The 27,033-nt window shown below is 45.1% G+C and overlaps 1 protein-coding gene and 1 long non-coding RNA gene across 6 annotated transcripts; one reads left to right on the top strand and one right to left on the bottom strand.

The window, feature by feature from the left end:
• The first annotated feature begins 550 nt into the window (after window positions 1–550).
• Window positions 551–26,872, top strand: lcorl (ligand dependent nuclear receptor corepressor-like). Of its 4 annotated transcripts, none has more exons than XM_053677684.1 (8): window positions 551–815; window positions 4,077–4,145; window positions 4,647–4,742; window positions 5,007–5,121; window positions 10,061–10,252; window positions 10,571–10,643; window positions 20,454–25,087; window positions 25,748–26,872. In XM_053677684.1, exons 2-8 carry the CDS (start codon window positions 4,104–4,106, stop codon window positions 25,759–25,761), a joined length of 5,166 nt encoding a protein of 1,721 aa, XP_053533659.1. In that variant the 5' UTR covers window positions 551–815; window positions 4,077–4,103; the 3' UTR covers window positions 25,762–26,872. The 4 variants fall into 4 exon arrangements, with proteins under 4 accessions (XP_053533659.1, XP_017316556.2, XP_017316555.2 ...); XM_017461066.3 differs by having other exon boundaries at window positions 552–815; window positions 4,077–4,142; window positions 4,663–4,742; window positions 10,574–10,643; XM_017461065.3 differs by having other exon boundaries at window positions 552–815; window positions 4,077–4,142; window positions 4,663–4,742.
• Window positions 13,831–14,467, bottom strand: LOC128629464 (uncharacterized). Of its 2 annotated transcripts, none has more exons than XR_008393811.1 (2): window positions 14,104–14,467; window positions 13,831–14,071 (listed from the first exon to the last, which is right to left on the bottom strand). It is a non-coding gene; the product is annotated as an uncharacterized LOC128629464 (long non-coding RNA). The 2 variants fall into 2 exon arrangements; XR_008393812.1 differs by having other exon boundaries at window positions 14,168–14,467.
• Window positions 26,873–27,033: the final 161 nt, after the last annotated feature.

Raw genomic sequence — 27,033 nt, 5'->3', positions numbered from 1 at the left:
CTTCCCCCAACCATTCACCCACCCACACACATACACACATGGCAGTCCCAACGAGGCCACTTTAACTGCTTCTGATATGGTTGCCATAGAGATAAGGCACCAGAGATCAAAAGAATAGTTACTAATGGTCTGGGTGTGTGCAGTGGTTCACTAGTTTCGAGTGTTTTGCCCATTGTGTGTTATGTTTTTATCTCTATGGGGAGAAACGTTCGGGTAACGTCGCCCTGAACGCGATGGTGGAACGTGCACGTCGTCTAAATCTGAAAATGAAGCTTTGTTCTTCAATAAATGAGAAAATTGGAACAACTGTGGTAGGCTGTAGGAACAGTAAAACACCGGAGGATGTGCAGTTAGAGGAAAATAATCAACTTCGAGATCATCACATCATCCAGTCTAGGATTACTTTCCTATAACAGCACTACACTCAGGGGGCTTTCACTGCTTAACAGATCACCACTGTTTCTGACCAATCAGAATGGGGATTGAACCGTCCTCCATTTTTTTGATGTTCTGGATAATCTTTTGTTTGTGTGTGTGTGTGTGTGTGTGTGTGTGTGTGTGTGTGTGTGTGTTGGTGTTGTTTTTCACTGCGCTGATTCGGTTCCGCTCCTCCCGCGGTGTTGACGCGTGTCAATCTTTGGGGCGCGGGGAAGGCGCGTGACGTCGCGCGACGTCAGCCTCGGTAGAAGGGGGGAGCGGGTGCGCGCGGACGGGCGGAATGGCGACGCGGTGCTGCAGCGCGAGATGTTCGGCGGAACGGAAAGGGTTCCGGCGCGAGCTCGACTCCTGGCGGCACAAACTCATCCACTGCGTCGGTAAGCGGAAAACATAAATAAATAAATAAATAGTTATGTATACATTAAAAAGAACGGAATTTATATAAAAAAACGCGTCTTAAAATAAAGAAGAAGAAAAAAACGGGAGAGAAGCGGCGTTGAGGCGGAGGGAGAATTACAGCAGCGGCGGCTTTCTCTCTCTCTCTCTCTCTCTCTCTCTCTCTCTCTCTTACTCTCAATGAGCTCGCGCGCTAACATGCTAACACGCTAATCTGCTTAGCCAGCACTTTCCAGGATCACAATAACGGCTAACCGATAACATGACACTAAATCCCATCACCACAGACCCCCAGTTTGAGTTAAGCGACCTCTAATACTAAAGCTATAACGCTTAAAACGTGTTGTTATTAAACAATTATAACGCTATAATAACAACAGAGGCGGCTACAGCCTCAACCGCTAGCTAATGCTAACATGAAGCTAGCCAACAAATAAAGGCCGTGGCTCGGTCAGTGTTTTTTTTGTGCTAGCTAGCATAACCGCTAATTAGTTTTCTGTTAAGCATAGCTGATAGCAAAGATTGTCAGGATTAGCATTAGTTAGCATTAGCTGTCCAGTGCTGGCTCCATTTTCTTTTGTCCCTCGGCTTCTCATCTTTTTTTGATTCGCGTCCTGGAGAAATTATATTTAAATCATTTTAACACAAACATTTTAGTACGAGTTCGTTAGAGGTGCTGAATTTGAGGTGTTTTTGTGTTTTAATATGTTTTTGTAGTCAGGGACAGAGTGACAGGGTTGTGAATACATTTTTATTGCTCTTTTCTTTCTTCGCCGGTAATGCAAGCGTTTTTACAGCAGGCTAAATGCTAACTGCCTTAACGGCGATTTAGGGTTTAATAATATATAATTATTGATTTAAAATAACAATAATAATAATAAATGCTACTTGAATCTAAAACTTTACACACCGTGCTCGTGTGTGTTTATATCTGAAAGGCAGTTTGGCGTTAAATAAAGTCCGTGTTATTATTATTACTGTTATGTTATTCATATGTTGTGTTAATGTTGTCATATTTTATCATCTTTATTTAGAAAAACCTACACGCATGAATATAAAATGTTAATATATCACTTATAACATATTAATGCATTGTTTAGTGCAAATCATCTGTGTGTTTTCAGTGGGTCTTAGGGTTTGAAATTTGATAACCAAGTCTAAAAATATCTTCGATTAGGCTCTCTCTCTCTCTCTCTCTCTCTCTCTCTCTCTCATTTATTTATTTATTTATTTATTTTTAATTAGGATCACGATATTATTCGACCATTTAAATCTGTGACACAAAGCTGTGGTGAAAATAAAAGGAAAATGTTTATTATTACGAAATACTTGTGCAAAATGTGCACTTTGTACTTCCTTGTATGTACACCAAACACAAAAGGAAACAAAACCTTTCTCGGAAAGGTATTTTTCCGTAAAAAAAAAACAAAAAAAAAAACTTATTACGTTTGTCGTTATTTCTCGCGTTGTTGTGACGAGCTGATGAGAGAGAGAGAGATGATTATGTGAGGAAAAGTGTGCCCAAAAAAAAACAAGGCTAGCAAATAAATAAATTTAAATAAATAGTTGTTCGGTTTATTTCTTCTCGGCAGTGTCGTGTACGTTTAAGTTGCGAGCGAGCTACGAGGATATGCGAACCTGCGCAGAGACTAGACCGTCAGGATCGAGTTAAAGAAAAGATTTTGTAAAAAACCTCAGCGATGAGGTAACTGTCCGGTCTTGACACAACATGGGACTAGCCGTGAAAGTCGTACCAACCCCAGTGTTTACAGTCTAATAAAGTAGATTAATACACGATTCGGCTTCACGTTTAAAGTTAGTTGCTTACTATACCGACAGTATGACAGGCGGTTACCTCCCAAACGTTCCGTTATAAATCATTACAAAAAAATGATCTGTGAGAAAATTCATTAGTAAGTCCTTCTTTAGCCCTGTTCGGATCGGATCCGTTAATCAGCTGGACGTCTGTAATACATTTTTTCGACACGTTTCCTCGGCGATATAAAACTCTTGCGTTAAAATTTTACCACAGGAGGATATGTGAAAGGGTGCTGGAGTAGAGGCGGGGACGCTGTTATTTCCGTTTGGGGCGAACCAAGATTACCTCGACAATTGTAAAAATTAGGCTTGCTGCGATATTACACTCGATATCACTCGCCCACCGCGGCACCGCCCCCACCGTAGTTTTACCTTTTGATAGTAATAAAAATCGTTTAGTTCAGTTCGAGACCGAACGCTACAATTAGAAACTGAACGCGTCTGCTCGATTCAGCACGAGCTAACTATTCAGCCTGTAATATTCTCAGAAAGGACAGAGAAAAACAAGAGATGTCGCCGATCCGGACGGAAATAACATTCCAGAGGGGCTCCTGTAAAACAGGAAATTACCCCGTGTAAATTTAACCCCGTCCAAATGGGGTTTAAGTACATATCTACGCATTTACACTCTTCAAAAATGCAGGGATTAGAGTCGCATAGCTGCCGCGTGTCACTTCTTAATTAGTGCTAAAAATACTCTCAACTATTTAACGCGTTGTTTTTTGCCTGTAGACCGCCGTGCCTCTTGTAAAGCACACAGACTGTCTATTTTTCAATGGATTTGCTTACAGCGGTTTACACGGCAACCTGAAATTATTAATCGATGCGTATTGAATCAGGGAAAAATCTCAGTACCGCCTGATTTTGTTTTGTGGGACATTAGTATATCATCGAGATATAAATGTAGAGATTTTATTTAGTAAAAGTATATAAAGTCCTATAAAAGGATCGTTTTTATTTTGTACGACATGATGCTTGGGTGCGTTTTTATTTTTATGAAAGTACTGAGAATGTTTCTGGTTTAGTTTTTTTTTTAAAGAAAAGAAACAGTTGTATTAACTGTAACCTATATAATCATGTTCATCCATCATGGTTTAGTTAAAACCCTTTACAATCCTTCTTTTGAGTACAAATGTACTTCAGCGCATGTGTAACACACAGGAAACACTGACGACTCGGTAACACCGTGATAATGATGAACACTCCGCATTTAATGATGTCGTAGCGGATGCTTTTTTCCCCCTGAATTTGATTCCTGGCCGTAATTGTTACCATGGTTACACTTATCTAGCTAATAATTGACAAAGGGCGTGCGTATCTTACTCGTTAGTGCTGCTCCTCCCCCCCCAGATGGTATTTAGGAGGGGTTGTCATTTTTATTTCCCTTTCTATTTTATTATATCCTTTATATGTCTGTGTTTCAGGGTTTGAGAGTATACTGGAAGGAATCTATGGGTCGAGGCTGTTGCAAGATCTCAGCATATTCGACAGTGAGTTATTCTTTACGTGTTTAACATGACATATTACACAGACGTTAGACACGAGTACTCTAATTTGAAGTCTGACTCGTCTGTTTTTAATGCCCTCGTCTACTTCCTTTCGGTTCAGTTTCGTCTGCGCCTTTAAAAGGTTGCGGGTTAAAACGACGCGAGGCGAGTTCGTTAGACGAATAACTGAGACTGTAGACCTTAAAGACTTGTATTTATGGGTATGGGTAGGTTATGTTTTTCCTCCAATTCTGCCGTCTGTACGTGAAAGCCAGGGCCGTTCTGCTCTTCCCCACTAACAAGTTATGGGTCAGACATTTATTTTTGAGTGCTGAACAATCATCTCCTTCCTGTTACACCCGCCTCCTCTTTGTCTGCACAGGTTTACTGCAGGTTGACGAGGGCGCTAACGTGTTACCGAAACGCGGCAGTGTTTTCACAGCTCGTCGTCGGGAGAAGAGTCTGACTTTGCTATTTTTAACATCCGTGAGTGTGTCTCTGTGGGTGTGTGTTTGCTTCTCAGATTGTGAGCCTGAAGCGACTGCTGATTGGTCGACGGATGTGCGCTGCTCCTTCTGCAACTTACAGCTCGAAAAAATCAGTGTAAGTGTGAAGTAAACGTTAGCGCTAATTCAGTAACTGCTACCTTTTCTGAACACGGTAAAAACTCTCTTTGTCTTTTAATTCTACAAAGATCTACCCTTGGAGATAACTTAAACCTCATCCTTGAATATTCCACAGTACGTTCATGTGTGTATATATATATATATATATATAAATAAAAGTACATTAATATGCTTTAGCGTTAAGATATTTTAAGTACAACGTCGTTTAGTTTAGTGAACGCTATCTCTGTTCTTGAAACAGGACCGCTTGCCTGACTCGCCCCCCCATGCCGAAACCCCCCCTCAGGGCATCAACACCTCAGACACACTCCAGTGCCAAGCAGACCAATTTCTGCATGCAGTCTTACACAAGAAAGGTAATAGATACTGTCTCACACACACGTACACCCCTCAGGCTTTAGCTTTATGGTATATGGTCACTGCGAGAGCTGAATACATCACAATGGACACTCACGAGGTAGTGGAGAGCGGGGTGATTTGAGTCTTTGGGGGAAGTTGAGCCACTCCTTTTTTTCTAGGCAACCCTAAACAGAATTGGTCATGTGACCACACATTTTTGGAGAGTCGTCCATTTTACTCACGCTGTGATAGAGAGAGGACCGTGGAATAAGTGGTAAGCACATTTCAAGGAGTCATGATTCTTATGTCTGAACAATTATAGACCGGTTTCAGGGAGAGAAAAAAAACATCTCACACATGGGTTAGTGCTTTAGGAAGATATAATATGAGGCGATACTGTTAGCATGACGTTAGCTCTAAACTGCCGGATGATACAAGTTTGTTAAAATGGCAGGAGTGGGGTAATTTGAGACAAAAGGCCTGGGTTAAGTTGAGCCTTGTGATTATTATTAAAGTATTATTTAACTGTAATTCTACATTGCACTCTTGCATTTTATCACTGAAATGATGGGACATTTTGAATTTTAGACCAAAAACCATCATGGAATGCTTTTATAAATGGAAGACAGACAGGGCTTCAACTCGTCTTGTAGAGTTGGACAGAGCAGTGGGAGAGGTACAGAACGGGAGGTCCGTACGTCTCGTGGTAAGGGACTAGAAGATCAACAAGGATGACTAAAGCTATACGTGGATTTGAAACAACTATGGAGAAGTAGAACTGGACATGCCGGTCGACTCTTTGATGAAGAAATTGAGACAGAACTTAATAAAAAAAAAGGCCATATAAAAAATCTAGCTGGAGTGTTTCATGGTCTAAGTGCCATGAAATGTCATGAACTAGCGTTTGACTTGGCACGATGAAATGATATTGATGTCCCTGCAAGCTGGATCAGGAAGGGAAAAGCAGGTTAGTCAAAGTGTGCATTTATATTAAAATAAATACAAATAGGGAATATTAATGATTATTTTCTCAGGAAATGTCCACCATCACCTTGTGATTAGCTAAGAGACGTGCCCACAAAATGACTAATTGGTAATCATTGGTTCTAAAAAGTACCAAATTGGGCATTTATTTAGAGATTATAGCTTCAACATGAGTCTCAATGTAACCTTATAATTCAACTTGGTTTTATTTGTATAGCACTTTTAACAATGGACACGGTCCCAAAGCAGAAGTATAATCCAGGATATAGATTTTAAGTGTATGAATTTACCCCTAATGAGCGAGCCAGAGGCGACAGTGGCGAGGAAAAACTCCCCGAGACGATACGACGAAGAAACTCTGAGAGGAACCAGACTCGAAAGGGAACCCGTCCTCATCTGGGTGACACCGGATAGTGCGATTATAAATAAATCCCTTCTATAAATGTTCTACATGGTCAAGTGAAATTGTGCAACCAGTATAGGTTAATCAAATATTGGCCTTTAAAGTTGTGAACTTTATCTTTAAATAAAACCTTTAAGAAGTCATTTGGTATTGAATTTGTCTTGCTTTGATTTAGCATATGAGATGAAATGTTTACGCCCATGTGGCTCAACTTATCCTCTCCCTAGGCTCAATTTACCTCTCGTTGGGGGCAAGTTGAGCCAAGAGGCCGCTTTTTAATTCGGAAAGTCATATTTTGAAAAGAGTTTATTTCATATCCAAAGTGATTATTCCCAGGGATGCGACACACCCTGAAATTTATGTACCTGTTTTAGTTGGAGACATTACTACTGTCATCACTTTAAAGACACCTCAAGTATAAACTGGCTCAACTCACCCCGCTCTCCCTTACACATGATGTAGAGGGGACGACTAATTTGAAGAATAATGTAGGCACATGCCGAACGCTGCAGTGTAATGTGTAACTGATTATCGGCACATGCGTAACGCTCAAGCGATAAAGCCGAACGTCCATCTGAACACCTGTTGTTGATTGGTGAAAGTGGAAGGTGGACACCTCAGGGTTAACGGGATTAACTTTAATAACAAATGCAAAACTTCTCAGTGGGGAAAAACTGCAGAGCCACTTGGTACAGAACATGTGTAAGATAAGAGCTGGTCGTTAGTGGCCATTTCTGTCCACAATAGGAATTGAGCTTGATCGTGACTGTCAGCTCTCACTCTTGACAACTCACAGTTTTAACAGCAGACATAAAAATAACTTGAGTTGTCATGGCAATGAAATAATATCTCAGTGCCCTTGATGTCACAAACTCTTGGCTCAAGACTAGTAATTTTTTTAGTGTTGCAGCCTAATCAATTTTGTCGCCTAAGAACCGCGTCTTCTGCAACGAGAATGCACGGAACAGTTCGAGATTAAGCAGGACCTCCAAAACCAGCACTGGCACCTTGTTGTTGAAACAGGGCTTAATGTCTTAGTGATAGCAATCTCCTGACATGTTTAAAAATACAATGAGAGGACACAGAACAAGCCTGTGTCCTACTGAACCTTCGACAGAGTCACATCCAGAGTTCAAGCGATAAAAGGTGTGGGACCGCAAAGAGTTGATGCAGTGACTGAACCGAGGTCCGGCTGGTGGCCTGAGAGAGGGGCAAGGATAGAGAGATAGGAATAGGGGACAGGGCTGTAAACATATAGAAAGGGCTTAAGACCTCTCTAGATTTCAAGACTGCCATTCATGTAGAAATTCACACAAAACCTAGGGCTTTATCAGTGTCTGACACTGGGAAATGATCACCAACTGAAACCAGGACCTGGGAGTGACATGTCTTGATCTGTGAAGGACCCTGAGGAAGGAGCAGTACCTGCAATTGGCCGTAAAGTGACACTGACGTAGGACAGGACTGGAATCTGAGTGTGACCCTTAGGAAGGAGCGGGACCTGTGAGTGACACAGAGGAGAGCCTGGGATTTGCGCATCACGATGGAGAAAGACTGGGATTTGCGAGTCACCTTGTGGAAGGAACAGGGTCTGTGACTGACCCTGGGGAAGAACCAGGACCTGTGAGTAACCCTGTGGTCAAGTCAATGTTTGTGAGTGACTTGGCATAATGACCAGGAACTGTGGGGAAGGATCAATTTCTGTGCGTGATTATGGGGAAGAACCAGGACCTCTGAGTGACCCTGGGTAAAGACTGGGACTTCTGAGTGACTCTGGGGAAGGTTCAAGACCTGCCAGTGACCCTGGGGAAGGATCAAGACCTGCCAGTGACCCTGGGGAAGGATCAAGACCTGCCAGTGACCCTGGGGAAGGTTCAAGACCTGCCAGTGACCCTGGGGAAGGTTCAAGACCTGCCAGTGACCCTGGGGAAGGATCAAGACCTGCCAGTGACCCTGGGGAAGGATCAAGACCTGCCAGTGACCCTGGGGAATGATCAAGACCTGCCAGTGACCCTGGGAAAGGTTCAAGACCTGCCAGTGACCCTGGGGAAGGACCAGGGACCATCGACTAACGTTGTTGAAATACCTTTTTTTTTTTTTTTTTTTTTTTTTTTTTTTAAGAGATCCTGGGTAAAGTCCAAGACCTGTAAGTGACCCTGGGAAAAGAGCAGAGTGTGTATGTATGTGAGGGACTCTGAGGAATGACCAGCATCACTGTCTGCAAATAATACTGGAGAGGGCCTGTGAGTGACACCTGCCAAAGGTCAGTTGCCCACGAGTGGCAACAGGGAGGAATCAGGGCCTGAGAGTGATACTCTGGAAGGACCAGAACCTATGTGTGACACTGGAGAAGGACTACTGAAGTATGCTGGAAAGATACTACATTCCTATTGTGTAGGAAAAAGGCCAGGGGATCACATTTAGGGGACAACTCATGGCTCAACCTGACAGGGATCAGAGACGGAAAACACCGGAAAAGGATCTGTAGCTGGAGCTGAGACAACATAGCATCAAGACCTCAAGGTTGCCAAAGGAGCAGAGCTAAGAACAGGAACAGAGACCGAGACAAAATAACTAGCTGGAGCAGATTCAAGGCAAAGAGACAGAAACTGAGCAGAGAGCAGAACAGCAAATGGTCTAAGAGCCAGAGCAGAGATACAGGCATGGCTAGGAAACTGTAACAGTAGTGGAGCCATGGTGACAGCTATAAACAGGCTAACACTGAAGCCATTATTTAATTAGAAGCTGGATGGACTTATGGCACCAAATCAAAAGCTAAGGCCAGGACCACATGGCTGATAGGCAAGGCTAGATTTAGAGGACACAGATCCCAAGTATTGGTAGTTCTTGGATAAACACTGGGTCACAGCCAGGAATAGGATGGTTACACCATAGTGGTCAAGGAAATGGCACACTCATATTACACTGTGTCTCATTCACCCATTCACACACAACAATGGTAGCAGAGCTGCCATGCAAGGTGCTAACTTGCCATTGGGAGCAACTTGGGGTTCAGTGTCTTGCCCAAGGACACTTCGGCATGTGGAGTCATCCGGGCTGGGCATCGAACCGCCAACCCTACAATTAGTGGACAACCCGCTCTACCACCTGATCCACAGCCGCCTAGGAAGCAGGCATCTCAGAGGAAACAAATACACAAGATGCATACTTGGGTTACATTATTTACCTTTGGTTACCTAGACTCTGTACCTCCCTTTCAAGTTCCAGGCTGGCTGAAGTAAGTCAGAATGCACTGGCCTTTTGGTCAATGACTCATGAAAATTAAAACGAATTAAAATGAAAGACATTAGAGCTCCTCCAGTACCAAAATTCTGCCAAGCACACCGGTACAACATAAAAGTAAACGAATTGCATTTGTCAAGGTCTTAAACAAATTGAGTGAGGTCTTCACGTTTGTTTTTCAAAGTCCTGAACGCAATGCCGTTAAAAAGACAGACACCCGTCAACTTTTTTGACCTTGGGCACCTTCTGGTGGGCGTAACAGAGCATGAGTTATATTTCATTGTTTACAAGAATTATTCATTGGTATGCTGTACTACATTACCCAGAATTCCCTGAGAGCTGCGACCCCATTATTCCGTTGGCTGCGCAGGAGTTGATGAGGAAGATGATTCGCCAGTTTGCCGTTGAATATGCGCATAAAATTCAAACAGTCGAAAACCAGAATGCCATCACGCAGACCGAGCCAGACGGACCACTGGACCTGACGCTCAGCCGCAACACACCGTGTGCGCAACAAGGTAACCAACACACGTGCACACATACTAAACGGACGTGTAAAAATAAAACCGTCTATGTTTTGGACCAGAACACACTTTTATTTTGTATCTTGAGCAGTTTGAACAGCATGTCTCTCCACCTTTATTTACCGTCATACTGGATGTGCGATTATGTAAGTGTGACAAGATTCATGCAGTTATTCTTTGTCAATCCCCCACAGCATATACAGTATTTGTGTGCATGATTTTTCCAATTGCACGTGCAAATTAGTGCTTGTTGTTTGGGATCGTATTAAATCAGAGCCAGTGTGTCTTAACGATGATGTTGTCTTGTCTTAGCAGATGGCGTTCTCGATCTCTCAAAGAAAAACACACCGTCTCTGAACACGCTCGCGCAACAAAGACTATCAGGGTGAGTTAGTTAACACTTTAGATTATGATCGACTGTGCGCGTGTGTGTGTGTGTGTGTGTGTGTGTGTGTGTGTGTGTGTGTGTGTGTGTAGGCATGAGTGTCTTAGTGCTCTGATTATGTCTTAAATGTTGTGCACATATTTGAACTCTTAAAACTGAGTGTGTGTTAATCAGGTGTGTGTTAATGCGGAGAGTGTTGTGTTGCACTGAAGGGTTGACTCTTTTCTCACTTGTTGGACGGTAACGTCACGTGTGTGTGTCAGGGCTTCAGAGGGCTGCACCGCCCAAAGTTATCGCTTTATTTCCGTTTACTCGTTACAATTTTCAGACTAAAGATAAACAGGAGCCAAACTCACATACAGACAGACCCACCCACACACACACACACACATACATACACACACACACACATGAACACAGGTCCAGACACATATTGTACGCCCCAAAAGTGAGGCTGTGTGTTAAACACACAAATAAGAAGCGAGTGATGTTACCAAAGACAAGGCGGTAAAGGAGTGGACCCTGAGTGCTTCCTGTCGTTCGTCAGCTCACTCGTGCGTTTCTCGTCCTCCCACCCACCAGGAGACCAATCAGAGACGAGCGTCTGGGCCGCAGCACTCAGTTTGCTGACGGTTTGCTCTCTAAAGCCGTGAAGGATGTTCGCTCTGGTGCGCTGGACCTTCACAAAGCTGCCATACTATACGGAATACCTCAGAACACACTACGCCTCCATGCGGATCACACACACTCCGGCGCCACGCCTCTCGTGCTCGCCAACCACAACGGAGTGACTTCGTCCCGCACAGCTCTGCACACAGGTGAGACCAAAACGGCAACGTCCTGGACTCGGCCCCGGTCTGACCAGCCAGATCGCGCTAAACCGTCAGCGGAGAGTGCGGCGGCAGCATCCCTCCTTCACCGGCTGGTGTGTGAGCTGAGAGAACGCGGGGACGCGTGCAACACTCCGGCAGGGGGCTCTGCGCTGCTCCGCATCCCTCAGGTGCGTCCAGGCGTAACGACTCCGCCCTCTGACCTCAGCGGCCTTGTTGACGCCGTTTACCTCAACAGCAAGACCTCAGATCGCGTCAAGATCCTCCTCCCCAAACACAGCGACTGTAGCTCCACCCTCGAGTCCCGTCCACTGCAGGGGGACGTCCCCCCGCCGTGCGTGTGCGCCAGGAGCGTGGGTGGGAGCGCGAGTGCAGACGAATGTGTGGAGGAGAGCGACCGGCGCGACAAACAGCCGCGGAAGAAGCGCGGGCGCTACCGCCAGTACGACCATGACATCCTGGAGGAGGCTATAGCCATGGTGATGGGTGGGAAGATGACGGTGTCGAAGGCGCAGAGTGTGTATGGCGTTCCGCACAGCACGCTCGAGTACAAAGTGAAGGAGCGTATGGGGACACTGAAGACTCCGCCCAAAAAGAAGCCCCGCCCACCGGAACCAGGAACCTCAGGGACAACGCTGAACGCCTCGAAACGGTTTTAAACCTCAGTACTGCGATTAACCTCACTACTGCCTGCACACACACAAACCCACACCCACCTCATTCACTCACACACACACACACACAAACGCCTCGTACAAGCTAAACCGTCAGGAACTCTAATGACGTAAACTTGAATATACACATTACTTACACATTTCACACACACACACACACACACACACACGCACACGCCTTTATTCAGGGTTTCACTGTGCAGATCTGTAAGATATAAATTGTTCTATTTAAACTGCAAAGCACTGTTCAGTTAGAACTGAAGGATTCATTCAGGTCTGATTTTTAGGGAAGCTAATCTGCTAATGCTTATTGACACAGCGTTAACACCTGCAAAGTGATAGGTGTTCATCGCTCAGAGATTGTATTTAATTATGTAAATTATTTATTTCCCCAAAACAAGCTCTTTAACACAGTGTTTGCATCTGCTGTTCAGGAAAAAAAAACTTGGGGAAGGTAACACATTTTGGTGTGACATGCACTTGGTTTAGTGAAACACACTCTGGGTTGTGTAACACACCTTTTAATGTAACACACAGGTTAGTGTAACACTGTTTAGTATAACACACACTCAGTTTAGTGTAACACACACTCAGTTTAGTGTAACACACACTCAGTTTAGTGCAACACACACTCAGTTTAATGTAATAGTTTACTGTAACATTCTCAGTTTAGTGCAACACACACTCAGTTTAGTGCAACACACACTCAGTTTAGTGTAATAGTTTACTGTAACATTGAGTTTAGTGTAACACACTCAGTTTAGTGTAACACACTCAGTTTAGTGTAACACACTCAGTTTAGTGTAATAGTTTACTGGAACATTCTTTCAGTTTAATGTAACACAAAGTTTAGTGTAACATACACACAATTTAGTGTAACACACAGTTTGGTGTAACACAATTTAGTGTAACACTGTTTAGCATAACACTCAATTTTGTATAAAACAAATGTAATGGTAATACACTCAGGTTGGTGTAACACTAATTTAATTTACGGACGTGTGTGCGTGTTGCGTAATACACGCATTTAGTGTGACAGTTTAGGGAGGTAAGCAAATTGTGTGTAACACACACTTAGTTTAGTGCAACACACGTTTATGATGTGTAATATTCAGATGTGAAAGGTGTGTGTTGCATGTAACAGAACAGCCAGTGTAGTCAAACACAGACTCGGTTTGGTTTAACACACACTCAGTTTCAGGAGGTGTGCGTATCGTGTGTAAGACCGGTATGGGAGAGGTGTGTGTAGTGTGTGTGACACACACTCGGTTTAGCGAGATGTGTGTGTGTGTGTGTGTGTGTGTGTGTGTGTACTGAAAGTGGAAGAATGGCATTTGGTGATCATTAAAACAGTTAATTTATTTCGACTAATAAGTGATGTCATCAGTGGCGAGGCATCAGGTGAGTTATTGTTTATGATCAGATGGATGCAGACGACGCTGTTTGTGTTAATGACGCTGTGTTAATTCCTTCAACAATGAGCATTTAGGCATTTTTTTTTTTTTAAATTAACGCTGTTGGGTGTGAATCAGATTGCTCAGTATGTATGTGTGTAATTTCTTATTAATTTTAGCACATCACCGGAAAACCTCACTGGTACAATAACCTCGGCCTAAAACCTCGCTGAGATAGTTAACACTGCAGTCAAATCAGACTGGGATAATTAGTATCCCCCCCCCCCCCCCCCCCCCCCAAAAAAAAAAAACCACCTCACTGGGACAATTAACACCACCATAAAAGCCTCAGTGGGACAATTAACACCACCGTAAAATCCTCCGTCACAATTAACACACTGTAAAAACCTCACTGGGACAATTAACACCACCGTAAAAACCTCTCTGTCATAATTAACACCACCGTAAAAACCTCTGTCATAATTAACACCACTGTAAAAACCTGTCACAATTAACACCACCGTAAAAACCTCAGTGGGACAATTAACACCACCGTAAAAACCTCAGTGGGACAATTAACACCACCGTAAAAGCCTCAGTGGGACAATTAACACCACCGTAAAAACCTCTGTCACAATTAACACACTGCAAAAACCTCACTGGGACAATTAACACCACCGTAAAAACCTCTCTGTCATAATTAACACCACCGTAAAAACCTGTCACAATTAACACCACCGTAAAAACCTCTGTCATAATTAACACACTGTAAAAACCTGTCATAATTAACACCACTGTAGAACCTAATTGGGGTAGAACCTAATGTGAAACCTTGGACCATTAGCACCTCCATAACAAACCTCACTCACCACCATAAACCTCGCTCAGTTAACACCACCGTAAAACCTTGCCGAGATAACGAACATCACTGTGTTAACTGCGATGTTAACACTGCAACAAAACTGTGCTTTACCGAGATAAGCACTTCATTAAAACCTCAAAGCACTTCATTAAAACACTGCTTTAAAATCTAGGAGTTAATTAACACTGCAGTAAACAAAAAACTCTTAGCAAAGCTACTTAATGCTGCAGTAAACACCTCGCTGGGACAGTTAACACTGCAGAAGGATAGTTAGCACTGCAGTAAAAACCCGACAAAGCTAATGAACACAACGCTTAAAAACCACATTAAGACTGCAGTAAACACCTTAATGGTGTAATTAACACTGCAGTCAATGCTAGATAGATCATTAACACTGTACTGGGATGGGTCACACTGCAGTAAAAAAACACTCTCGTTGGGACAGTTAACGCCGCAGTCAGTGCTGAGGAGAGATAATTAACATTACCGTAAAACATGACAAAGCTCATTAACACTGAAGCCAAACCGCTACCACTGGGACAATTAACACTGCAGTGAACGCACCTCAATGGCATCGTCAACACTGTAGTCAGTACTTAGAGATAAATTACATGCCCCAAGTCCTCACCTCGATAATTAACACTGCACTAAACACCTCGTTCGGATAGTTACCGCCGTATTCAGTACTGACAGAAATCGTTTAAAAATGCTGCAAATCCACACTTAGATAATTAACACTGCGACTAAAGCGTGCCGAGATCCGTTCCAATGCAGTAATCCCTCGCCGGGAGAATAAACACCGCAGTAAACCTCACCGAGATAATTAACGCTCCAGTTAAACCTCATGTAATTAACGCTGCTGAGTTTAATGTTCATGTTGATGTGATTGTGATTTTCTGCTGTAACCAAATGAACCATTCAGGGCGACCTCACTCTCCGCACAACGCTGCTGTACTGACGTCTGTAACACACCACTTGGAGTGTGTGCGCGCACGCGTACGTGTGTGTGTGTGTGTGTGTGTGTGCGTGTGCATGCATGCACTTGTGTGTGTGTGTGTGTGTGTGTGTGTGTGTGTGTTTTATTCAGGGCTAAACTGCAGCGCTGCTCTCGTCTCTGATGTGTCTTTATTAGTAGTTACTTTATCCTCAAAGATAGCATTCATGTATTTAACACTGTAACATACATACTGCACACGCACACACACGCGCACACACACACACTCACTTTACACGCTTGCCTGTGGTGTGTTCACTGCATGAACCTTTTTACTAATTCTATTAACATTTTTTAATTGAAGTTGTGAAACGCTCGAGGGACGAGATTCGGTTGCACTTTACACAAGCTACATACACAAAGACCCATAAACACACACACACACACACACACACACACACACACACACACACACACACACACCTGTGTTTATTGCTAAACGGTTTAAAGTGCAGCCGCAGAAATGAAATGTGAATTTTGTGATTCAGGAATGTGCTGTTAATGACATGTTAATGACGTGTTAGTGTTTTGTGAGAATTGTGTGTTTACGTTATTTATAAAGAAAGCCGCTCGGTTTCTGCCGTGTAAACTGAATGTCATGACATCAGTGCCTGTTATTAACGCGTTCGCATGAACAACGAACAGCTTTATAAGTGTGCATTAACACCCGCGTATGGGTGTTAGTGTTGTCGGGACAGGCACTGCGTTAATTTAAGAACAGATTTTTATCCGTGAATTGATTTCTCTCTCCGTCGTTAACATTTTAATGATCCCGTGTAAACAGCGGGCGTGTGCCGATACTCGGTTGTACGATATCCCGACGATACGCTCATCACGGGTTCGACTGGGCGATCGGCCGGCCCAGACGTGACGGCGGTTTTCCACGTCCTTCTCAATCCCGTCATTCCTTCGGCCAAGCCAAAATCGACCGGGTGCCGAGCGTCACTATCGTAAGAGGCGATAATATCGTAGGTCATAAGGCTTTTAATCGCTCTCGAAGTATCGGCAACATCCTCACGTCTGGTTTCGATTAATCGGAGACGTTATTTCAGTCTGCTTTAAAATCCTCGTTCATTCCGCGTCGGTATTTCGACTCGCGTGTTGACGGTTTTTGTTTTTCCTCTGTTTTTGGACCACATTAATGTAAACGTCGTTTCAGCAACGATGAATTCAGGTAAAGAAACCAAATTTGATTCTTGAGTTTGGTTAATGTAGCCATAAAAAGTGAAATCCTCAGGGTGAGAGAGTACAGAGACCAGAGTTAATAATAATAAAACCTGCCCGCTTCATTTTCGGTGTATGATTAATCATTTCATTTCAGTGTTGTGTGTTAATTTAAGCTTGGTGCAACGTAAGGATAGCGTATCGATTTCATTTCAGGGTTTGTAATTTAATAATGGTTTTGTTTTGTTGTACTCAGGGCTTGAAATTAACCAACCGTTAACCAATTGTAATGCAAAAAAAAAAAAAAAAAAAGTCTCCTGGCCACAGCACAAACTCCGTCTCGAGTTCTCATGATGACTGAAATGAAGTGTTTTTATTATTATTATTATTACTATTATTACTGTATGTTGTTGTATTTATTCTCTCCGCAGTGAATTCGAGAACTTTTATATCCTGAATCACAGAATATTTCCGGAATATTCCGCCGTTTTTCCGACATGTCCGATTACAGGCGAAGAACTTTGACACGGTTCTCGGTATCGAGTAAACAAGGCGGGTGGTCTTGGGTTGCATAGGAGGACCGTGTCGAACTTCTTGTCAGCAGTAATCACACGTGGACTACAGACACCAGTTTGGGAAATACCGGAATTCTGCTCTTTTTGAACGCCGTCGTCGTATTCATGTCACGCCGCTGCACCTCTCGGTCTCAGTCGGAGCACGACGTAAGACACCGGGAACGCACCGGAACCGTCGTTATGGCGATTTCTGCGTTCAGATGGCCGCTGAGAGTCACCGTTATCGTCACGTTAATTTCGAGCCCTGCGATGTCCGTTGTAATTTCTAGCGTGATCCGTCACGCCTTTTTTAACTCAAAAAAAGAACAGAATAAAAGTAGTGACTGGGTTTTAGTACTCGGAAACACAACTGCAGTCGGGGTGACGAAACGATGATCACGTGACGTTTAAATCAGGACGTGCGTTAACGCCGCGTGTGACGGCGTGGTGTTCGCGCAGTGCGGGGTGTAATCGGGGGGGGGGGGGGTTCCCTGCACTTCGATTTGATTCCGATTTTCCTCTTGAAATGTTTGTGTATTATTTCTGTGTTAATCAGGAGAAGACTTGACTGTGTTGAGCTTAAGTGTGTTTGAATTTGTGTTGAAGCACTTCATTGTTTTTAAATGTGAACCGTGTTCTGCATGCTTTTATTCTAGCTCTTTATAAAGGTTATATTTCTCTAATTGTGATGATTAATGATTAATTGCATTATTATTATTATTATTATTATTATTAATCAGAGAAGGGCTTTTCGCTCAGCAAGTCCACTGAACACTCATGAATCTTTAACAATTTAATTTATAAAGCTGATAAATAATTCTTATTGATGTTAATGTGTAATGCTCGCTTTGATTTTGAATCGTTTTTAAAGAAAAGAGAAAAAAAAAAGTCTTCAAAAATGCTATGACAATAAAGTGCATTAAAATCTGTGTGTATCTTTATGTGCTGGTTAATTAACATGTCTGAAATGTGTAATTAGCGTCCTCATAAACGATCAGGTTTGCTTTAAGTGTGTGTGTGTGTGTGTGAGAGAGAGAGAGGATAATTCATGCCAGGTTAACTCTCTAATTCTCAAATCCAAGGTTCCCCCAGGTTTATTATTAAGTTTGAATCCCTGTGTGTGTTTTGATGGGTCTCCGTGTCCATTGTTACGCTGAGTTTGCTACATTAATGTGGGGAATAAACTAAATAAAACTAAAACATGTTTATGGTAACGCCTGTGAATAAAACTGTCCACAGAACTAAACAATAAAAAAATATATTTAATATATAAATAGCCAAGAATTCTGAATAGAAAAGATCACACAGATCCTCACACTGTGATCTCATCCTTGCTTTAACATTATTATTATTATTATTATTATTATTATTATTAAGTATTGTAATAACTGATGAGATGATATGAGGATGTATTGGGTTAGTTCTGCAGAATTTTTCTGAACACTTACAGTTAAAGTCCCGGTGAAGTGTCCTTGTCGAAGTATCCTAAAAGCTGCCAATAAGAAACTGGTACAGGATTGTAATTACAGTTACTTTCATATTTTGGACCCACTCCTATAATATTCCTGTAGGAATTCTCTTATAGGACAAGAGTTAAAGAGCATGTAGGACCACGTCTACAGGACTTTTAACAGGATCCACGATATTTAAAAATCCGAAAGGTGCGGTTTTCCTCTGTAATTGCCTGGAAAAGCAGCACGTCTTGTGCTGATATTTAGTTGTACGCACGGTATATGCTTTAAAGCTTGAAATAAAAGAGCTGTTTAAAAATTTTTTATCCTAGAATTATTCATAATTAATGACCAATACAGAGTAAGATGTTCACAGGATGGTTTAAGATTTATGTCTTGAGAGAGAGAGAGATGTAAGGGATTACATTTAATTGAATGAATTATAAGAGAGAGAGATTGTGTGTATGTGAATTATCTGTGTCTGTGACGCGTCTCTACTAATAATGAAGCTGCGAGTTTACTTATAACTGATTCAAAATCATTGAACTTTATCTTCTCCAGTCCGTCAGATTTATCTTGTGCCTCGGCCCATTTATCAAAATGACCGTATTCACCATGTAAGTTAAATGACACTCAAAAATCATCTGTTCAGCCAAGTAAGGTAATTAGGAAAGGTTTATATTAGGAAAGAGCTGTCCCACTCTGTATGCAACTGTAAGTGTATGTTACTATACTATTAATAGGCAGCGCATTCATTCAGAACGGTGATTAATCTGACTGGGACTACCTGTGAATTCAACGTTCTGTAAGTAATACTGTAAAATACTCTAACCTTTAAAAAAAAATAATTTAAAAAAAATACTCTATCGGGATTTTGAAGCTATACGACGACACGACATTTCCATTAAAATACAAGTAGAGTTCCGATAAGATCCCTACAAGATAAACTGAAATTACGTTCATCACAAAATCACCAAGTCAGGGCGGGACATATCAAGTGGCTCCTCCCCCTTTTTTAAATCACCAATCTCGTCAGCCATGATCAGATAAATAAATCCATGGGGGTACAGGTGTGACCGTGAGTGTATACTGTCGACGGTAGAAGACTCACATTAAAAATTACATTAATGGGCGGCTGTGACTCTGGTGGTAGCGCGGGTTGTCTGATAATCGTAGGGTTGGCGGTTCAATGCTGGCCCACGTGACTCCACATGCCGAAGTGTCCTTGGGCAAAACATTGAACCCAAAGTTGCTAACGATGGTAGGATAGTGCCTTGAAGGGCAGCTCTTCTACCATTGGTGTGTGTGTGTGTGAGAATGAGTGTACGAGAAACAGCGTAAAGCGCTTTGTAGAGCCACTAAGGTTAAAAGGCGCTAGCTCTCTCTCTCTTTTATTTATATATATATATATATATATATATATATATATATATATATATATATATATATATATATATATATATATATATATATATATAAAACACCTGTGACCAATGCAGAAGTCTTAACAAGATCACCTCTTTTCTAACACACCTAGCTGAAATAAATGATTGGCGCCACCACTGGTGATTTAGCAGCTCCTTCATTTGATATGTCTCTCATGCTTACAAGTTTAAGGTTACATATTTGCAGGGTTAAAGTTTACCCTGGATGCTTTAATGTGTATAAAGTCTGACCGTTCAATTAGCCTAAATGCTGCAAAGGAATAGAAAACAAAAGTAAGAAGAAATACGAGACGTAGAGCGTGTGATTTGAGACAAAGCAGGTGTCACGTTTTGTCAAATATGTCGGATTTGTGCTGCTGTAATGTGAACATGGAGAAAATAGAGAAACTCTTGCTACCCAGTGTGAGTGATGAGTAACGATGTGTCCCTCATTTACCTGTAGCTGTTTGGAGACAGAGAGAGGAGAGGAGCGGAGAGGTACGGCGCTGGAGGAGGTGATGACATCGCTTTGTGCTCACCACAGAGTCCTGCTGTTGCACATCCTGCAGGAAATGACGCCATTCTTGCCAAAGGACGAGCGTGGGGTGGTGGCGGCTCAGAGGGACGTGCGTGGGACAGCAGGGACTCCGAGGAGCGAGCACGGTGGACACTGCTGTCGTGCTGACGAATCGCTGTGTGTGTTGAGTAGCTGTGTTGCGGCCGGGTGTGTATGCCCGTGCAAGCTTGGAGTGTGCGCGCTGCGTTCCTTGTGTGTGTGCATGAAGAGCTGTAGCGGATCCTCCTGTCGGAGCGTCGCACTCGGGTGTGCCGGCCGCTGCGCTCGCTCCCGGATACCGCTGTGCCAGAACACACACGGCAACGACATCACGCACGGTGCACACACAGGTAGCGTCACACACTCGCGCTGCCACAGTCCATCCCCTCCCCCGCTGTCGCCGAAACCGCAGGACGCCGAGAGCAGTCGTGATCCAGACATGCCCGGGCTGAACACGCACACCCTGAATACACAGCCTCCACCTCTCCTTCCTCACAACACACACACTGATCAAACACTGACGCCCGAGACACAAGCCAAGCCTGAACACTTAATAGACTTGATGGACAAGTTCACCGACACGCTCATGGAAGCGTCGGAGCGAGAGTGGAGTGTGCAGACGCATGCGGGCGACAGCGTGAAAGCGTGTGATGACACGCACCTGACCGAGATCATCACCACCGTCTTGCACAGCAGCAGTGAGAAAGACTACAACCTGAAGGAGCTCTTCGAGCAACACCTCGCCTCTGAGAAACGATCCCCTCAGACCCGCTCACAGAGGCGACAGGAAGTGATGGAGGCCATAAGCAGGTCGCATGACCAACCCGCAACACGCAGGCAAAGCCTACAGATCAAACGCGACCTTGCGCGACTTGAACCCGACATTTCTAGGAAGAAGAAGAGGAAGACGTACCCGATTACCCAAGGCACACACGCTCAGCGCCCTGACACGCCCACCTCAGACGCTCAGAGCCCGGACGCGCCCGCCTCACACGCTCAGAGCCCGGACGCGCCCAACACACACGCTCCGAGCCCGGACACGCCCAACACACACGCTCCGAGCCCGGACACGCCCAACACACACGCTCCGAGCCCGGACACGCCCTACACACACGCTCCGAGCCCTGACACGCCCGCCTCACACGCTCCGAGCCCGGACACGCCCAAAACACACGCTCCGAGCCCGGACACGCCCAAAACACACGCTCCGAGCCCGGACACGCCCAAAACACACGCTCCGAGCCCGGACACACCCTACACACACGCTCCGAGCCCTGACACGCCCGCCTCACACGCTCCGAGCCCTGACACGCCCGCCTCACACGCTCCGAGCCCGGACACGCCCTACACACACGCTCCGAGCCCTGACACGCCCTACACACACGCTCCGAGCCCTGACACGCCCTACACACACGCTCCGAGCCCTGACACGCCCGCCTCACACGCTCCGAGCCCTGACACGCCCGCCTCACACGCTCCGAGCCCTGACACGCCCGCCTCACACGCTCCGAGCCCGGACACGCCCGCCTCACACGCTCCGAGCCCGGACACGCCCGCCTCACACGCTCCGAGCCCGGACACGCCCGCCTCACACGCTCCGAGCCCGGACACGCCCGCCTCACACGCTCCGAGCCCGGACACGCCCGCCTCACACGCTCCGAGCCCGGACACGCCCTACACACACGCTCCGAGCCCGGACACGCCCGCCTCACACGCTCCGAGCCCGGACACGCCCGCCTCACACGCTCCGAGCCCGGACACGCCCGCCTCACACGCTCAGAGCCCGGACACAACCAGCATGCTCAGTCCGAGCTCAGACACGCTCAACTCACACACTAAGAGCACGGTCACAATTAAGTTACATGCTCAGAGCCCAGACACGCCCAACACACAGGCTCAGAGGGCAGACACGCCCAACACACAGGCTCAGAACCAAGACACAACCAACACACACGCTCCGAGTCAAGACACGCCCAACACACATAGTAACATATCAGTGACGTGTACAGAGAAAGCAGAGCCCTGTGGCACTTTGAGGTCACGGCGGAACATTGTCCGCCCTCAACACTTGTCTTCTTATGTCACCGAGCCAAGGAAGATGTTTTACGCTGCCTGTCGCTCTGCTAAAGCTAACAGTACCCCAACACATGGCACCGACACGATTGAACCCCCACCCAGTGCTCTGACAGAACAACCCAAAACTCCACCTGCTTCACCTAACAAGAGAAAACTCCGTAAGGACGAGAACAGTGAACAGTCTCATGCTGAACGTCGACCAAGGGTAACGACACGCCGTTCTGAAGGCATAACACAATCCCCAAGTCCTGTTACCAATGACTCCACAGACACTGACGACGTCAAGTACATCAGTCCAATAAAACTCATGCTAGTGTCGACTATTAAAGATGAAGATGGCGTTAAGTACACACTCAGAGCTGCACAACCACAAAATGATGAAGAATCGTTCGATCCGTGTGTGGAGGCGTCGTGGGCGGGAAACACAATCAAAGAGCAGGCCAAGGATAAAACTATAGTGACGACAAGCAACGAGCGTACCGAAAAGCTCTCTACAGAAGACTCTGCTAACACAGAGGGTCTCAGCGACTGTGTAAATAGCGTTAATGAGACTGATCCGACTATTAAGAGGCGCCCTGGACGACCCAAAAAGCTAAAAGCTCCAATAGAGAAAGCAGTGAAGCGTCCAATCGGCCGACCGCGGAAATTCAAACCAGGGGACACAAATGCGGTTTCCGGTGAGGACACGGAAAAACAAAGAGCAGAAGATGTGTCGAGCGGAGAGGATGGCAATAAAAACCTAAAGATCATCATTACATACGGGAGGCGGAAAGCACGTAGGATGGTGTGTGAAGGACACGTTCCTACAGAACAAAGCAAAGGTAATGGAGCTTCTTTAAAACAAAGCAGCAATGCAGAAGAGAATGCGCAGTCCACACAGGCACAAGTCAGCATGAAGAAGGATCACTTTAACCTAGTCATGCCTGTGGAGGACAGGAAGTGTCTCACGCATTCAGTCATGTGTCCAAAGCAGAGTGACGAAGCGGGGACCAGGAGACCAGGACGACCGGCTAAGGTCAAAATCTCAGGGATTTCCGTTACTGTTACCACGGTTTCACCACGGCAGCGCAAAATCCACATGAAGCGAGACGTGAGAGAAACAGCTGTACAGCGACGGGCACTGGTCACGCAACTGGAACTGAATGAAGAACAGGAGACAATCACTGAGGAAATGCAAGCCTCCGTTAGACACTCGGTCAGAGAAAGAAGACCTTCCATCCATCTGCTGCGGTGTGTCGCGATGTCACGTTCTAACACACAGACACCCAGATCTCGCAAACTGCTGCTGAACAGAGCTAACGTAACCCACCAGGAGACGCAACAGCATGAACCTCAAAACGCTAATGACACTAAGACCAGGCCAAACACTTCTCCACAGGATGCCGTCCATTTCCCAGCAGAGTCGGTCGAGTCCCTCTTTGATGCAAATCTGCGGTGGTGGCCGACGTCCGCGTCACCCGAGTCGTTAAAGCAAGAGATGAACAGGCGGCTCGACGTGATGAAAGAGACGTGGGTTTCGGACACGACAGACGCAAGCACGTCAGATGAGGACAACGGCTCTGCTCCAAGTTCGTCCTCGGTGAGGATGCTGTTTGAGCGAGACTGCAGCATGGAGACGCTGTGCTCCTGGTTCATGCAGACAACCGAGACGCAGTCTCTCGCCATCGTAAAGAAGGCCAACAACCGAAATCCATGCGAGGTTTTTCAGTATAGCTCAGTCCAGGCGAGTAATAGACCGAACTTATGCTCGAGTCTGCAAGCAGAGCGGCTCAGGAAATGCGTCAAGAAATTCGCTACGGTTGTCCCTAAAAGCCCGGCGAAACTCCGGCGAGCACAAGCGCAGATCCGCGGCGCACAAAACGGCTACACCAAGCAACGTGTGTCAGACACGACACACACCGATACCGAGAAATCACAGCAGTGTGGAGCGTGGCGCCTTTATAGAACTGTGCTAGATCGAGCAAGATCACGATTCAAATCCAGGACCAAGAACACCGACGTAGACTATAAAAGCCTTAACGAGCAGGAGGAGAACGGGATTCAGCCTGCGAGTGTGTCTGAACACGGTCTACTGAACACAGTACAGAGCAAGTCCCGCAGGACATCGACTCAGCAAAAGCAGATCGCTGCTAATGCCTGGAGTGCGCACACACTGAGGGAGTGCAAGGTGTTTCTGAAGAAGTTAAACTCCGCCAACACACGCTCACCGTCTGAGGAGTGTAACGACTGCACGGTGAGGTTCAGCGTATCGCCTGCCGGAGGCGGGTCTGTGCAACATCGGGGACAAGGGGTCAGAAAGTGCATTAAACTGGAGAAGAGGAGTAACTCGGGCCCCTCCACACGGCAGCAGAGTAAGGTAAACAGGAAAGGAAGGCACTCCTGCACAAATGTTTCGCCTCCATCACCGAAACGGCAGCGCAGCAGCAGAGGAGTGATGGCAGCCAAGTGGTCCGACTTTATACTCGGTGAGTGTTTTACACCCCACATGACCGTTCACCTCATTTTGAACTTTACTATAAAAGGTACCTTTGTGCGGCACCCATTACATCACATCTTTACACCAAAACCAGTACATTACACTGCGTCACACCACCGCCTCACTGCACTGACGCAACACCGCCTCACTGCACTGACGCAATACCAACTCACCACCGCCTCACTGCACTGACGCGACACCGCCTCACCACCGCCTCACTGCACTGACGCAACACCGCCTCACCGCACTGACGCGACACCGCCTCACCACCGCACTGACGCGACACCGCCTCACCACCGCCTCACCGCACTGACGCAATACCACCTCACCACCGCCTTACTGCACTGACGCGACACCGCCTCACCACCGTCTCACTGCACTGACGCGACACCGCCTCACCACCGCACTGACGTGACACCGCCTCACCACCGCCTCACCGCACTGACGCAATACCACCTCACCACCGCAATACCACCTCACCACCGTCTCACTGCACTGACGCGACACCGCCTCACTGCACTGATGCGACACCGCCTCACTGCACTGACACGACACTGTCACACCACTGCATCAACCTACTGACTCTTCCTGTGAAACCCAGTATCTGTGTCCTTCTCTGTAACACATCTGTGCCATCTCTGTCTCACAGGTCCGGCCCGATAGCAGCGTTTTTCCTCACACACTCTGTGCCTTTAAAAACGATGAGCCGGGGAAACAAGAAGTGTTACGACATGCACACAAAAACCCGGCAAGCATCACGTAGCAACAAACTTTAAGAAACTTGCACTATCTTACTGCATTATTTCATTTTCTCTTTATATCTGAGAGATGCTGTGTTGGAATTTTTTTTTTTTTTTTTTTTTTTTTAATTGTTTGTTCAGAAGCGCGAGTGCACTCGATGCCGTCTCTAAACGCATGTAAACGAGTTCGAGCCAACACACTGATAATCCTGTTTCTCATTTAACACCTGATACACCGCAATCTCAGAAAGAAAACGGCATTATACAACCTGTTGTTCAGAACGAAACGATAGTTACATTTTCATATCGCACTTACCTTTAATTTCAATCTATAAAATTACATTGTAAGCGTTATTCTCCAGATCCGTGTCCTTCAGGCTTTAATCTTCGACAAAACACACACTCTTTCAAAAATAATAAGAGCCACTATCATGTGCTGCCTTCTGAAAGGGAGAAACTTCCCAAACATGCTGCCCACCTAGAGAGGGAGATGCGGAGGGAGGATCGTCGGTAACAAAATCAGTGTGAATATTGTGAATCTCTGAGCTGAAAATGATTCGATTCTGATTCTCAGGGAAATGATTCAGTGCAACATAAGATCTTGAGTATAGTCCCGAATTAATTAGATTCTATATATTAAACACTAAAGTTCAGATTTGATTCGAGAAGCCTTAACATAATTGTAGAACGTTCGCAATAAATAATCGTATATTTATTATTTTTTAAAAACCTGTTTACAAAATTGATGCAGCTGATGCATTGTCACCTATAGACCAACCAAGTGGTGTTTTACACCACTTATATCGTGATATATCGTATAAACGATTATCGGTATAGGACTAATTATATATTTTACTGTGAGTAACATTGGGTTCTGGAGAACTGATTAGAAAATCTACCAGTAATCTCTTCTCTTCTTAAAGCATTAAAACATGTATGTTGTGTTGCACTACAAGTAGCTAAATCTTCTTTATCATTTTATACACACACACACACACACACACACACACACACACACACAAACAGAAACACACTGCCACAGTGGTTAAAAATAGTTCCAAACGTTAATGTTTTGCTTGTCGGCTTTGCAATATCACGATATTTAACAGTCTATCGGCGCTTCTGCGCGTCATTAAGGCAGGCGGCATGTTTGAGGACCCCAGATAAATTTTAAACAAACTCAACGTTTGAGCGT

Source organism: Ictalurus punctatus, chromosome 29 (genome assembly GCF_001660625.3).
Source record: "Ictalurus punctatus breed USDA103 chromosome 29, Coco_2.0, whole genome shotgun sequence".
NCBI lineage: Eukaryota > Metazoa > Chordata > Actinopteri > Siluriformes > Ictaluridae > Ictalurus > Ictalurus punctatus.
This window is presented reverse-complemented; position numbering and strand designations above follow the sequence as displayed.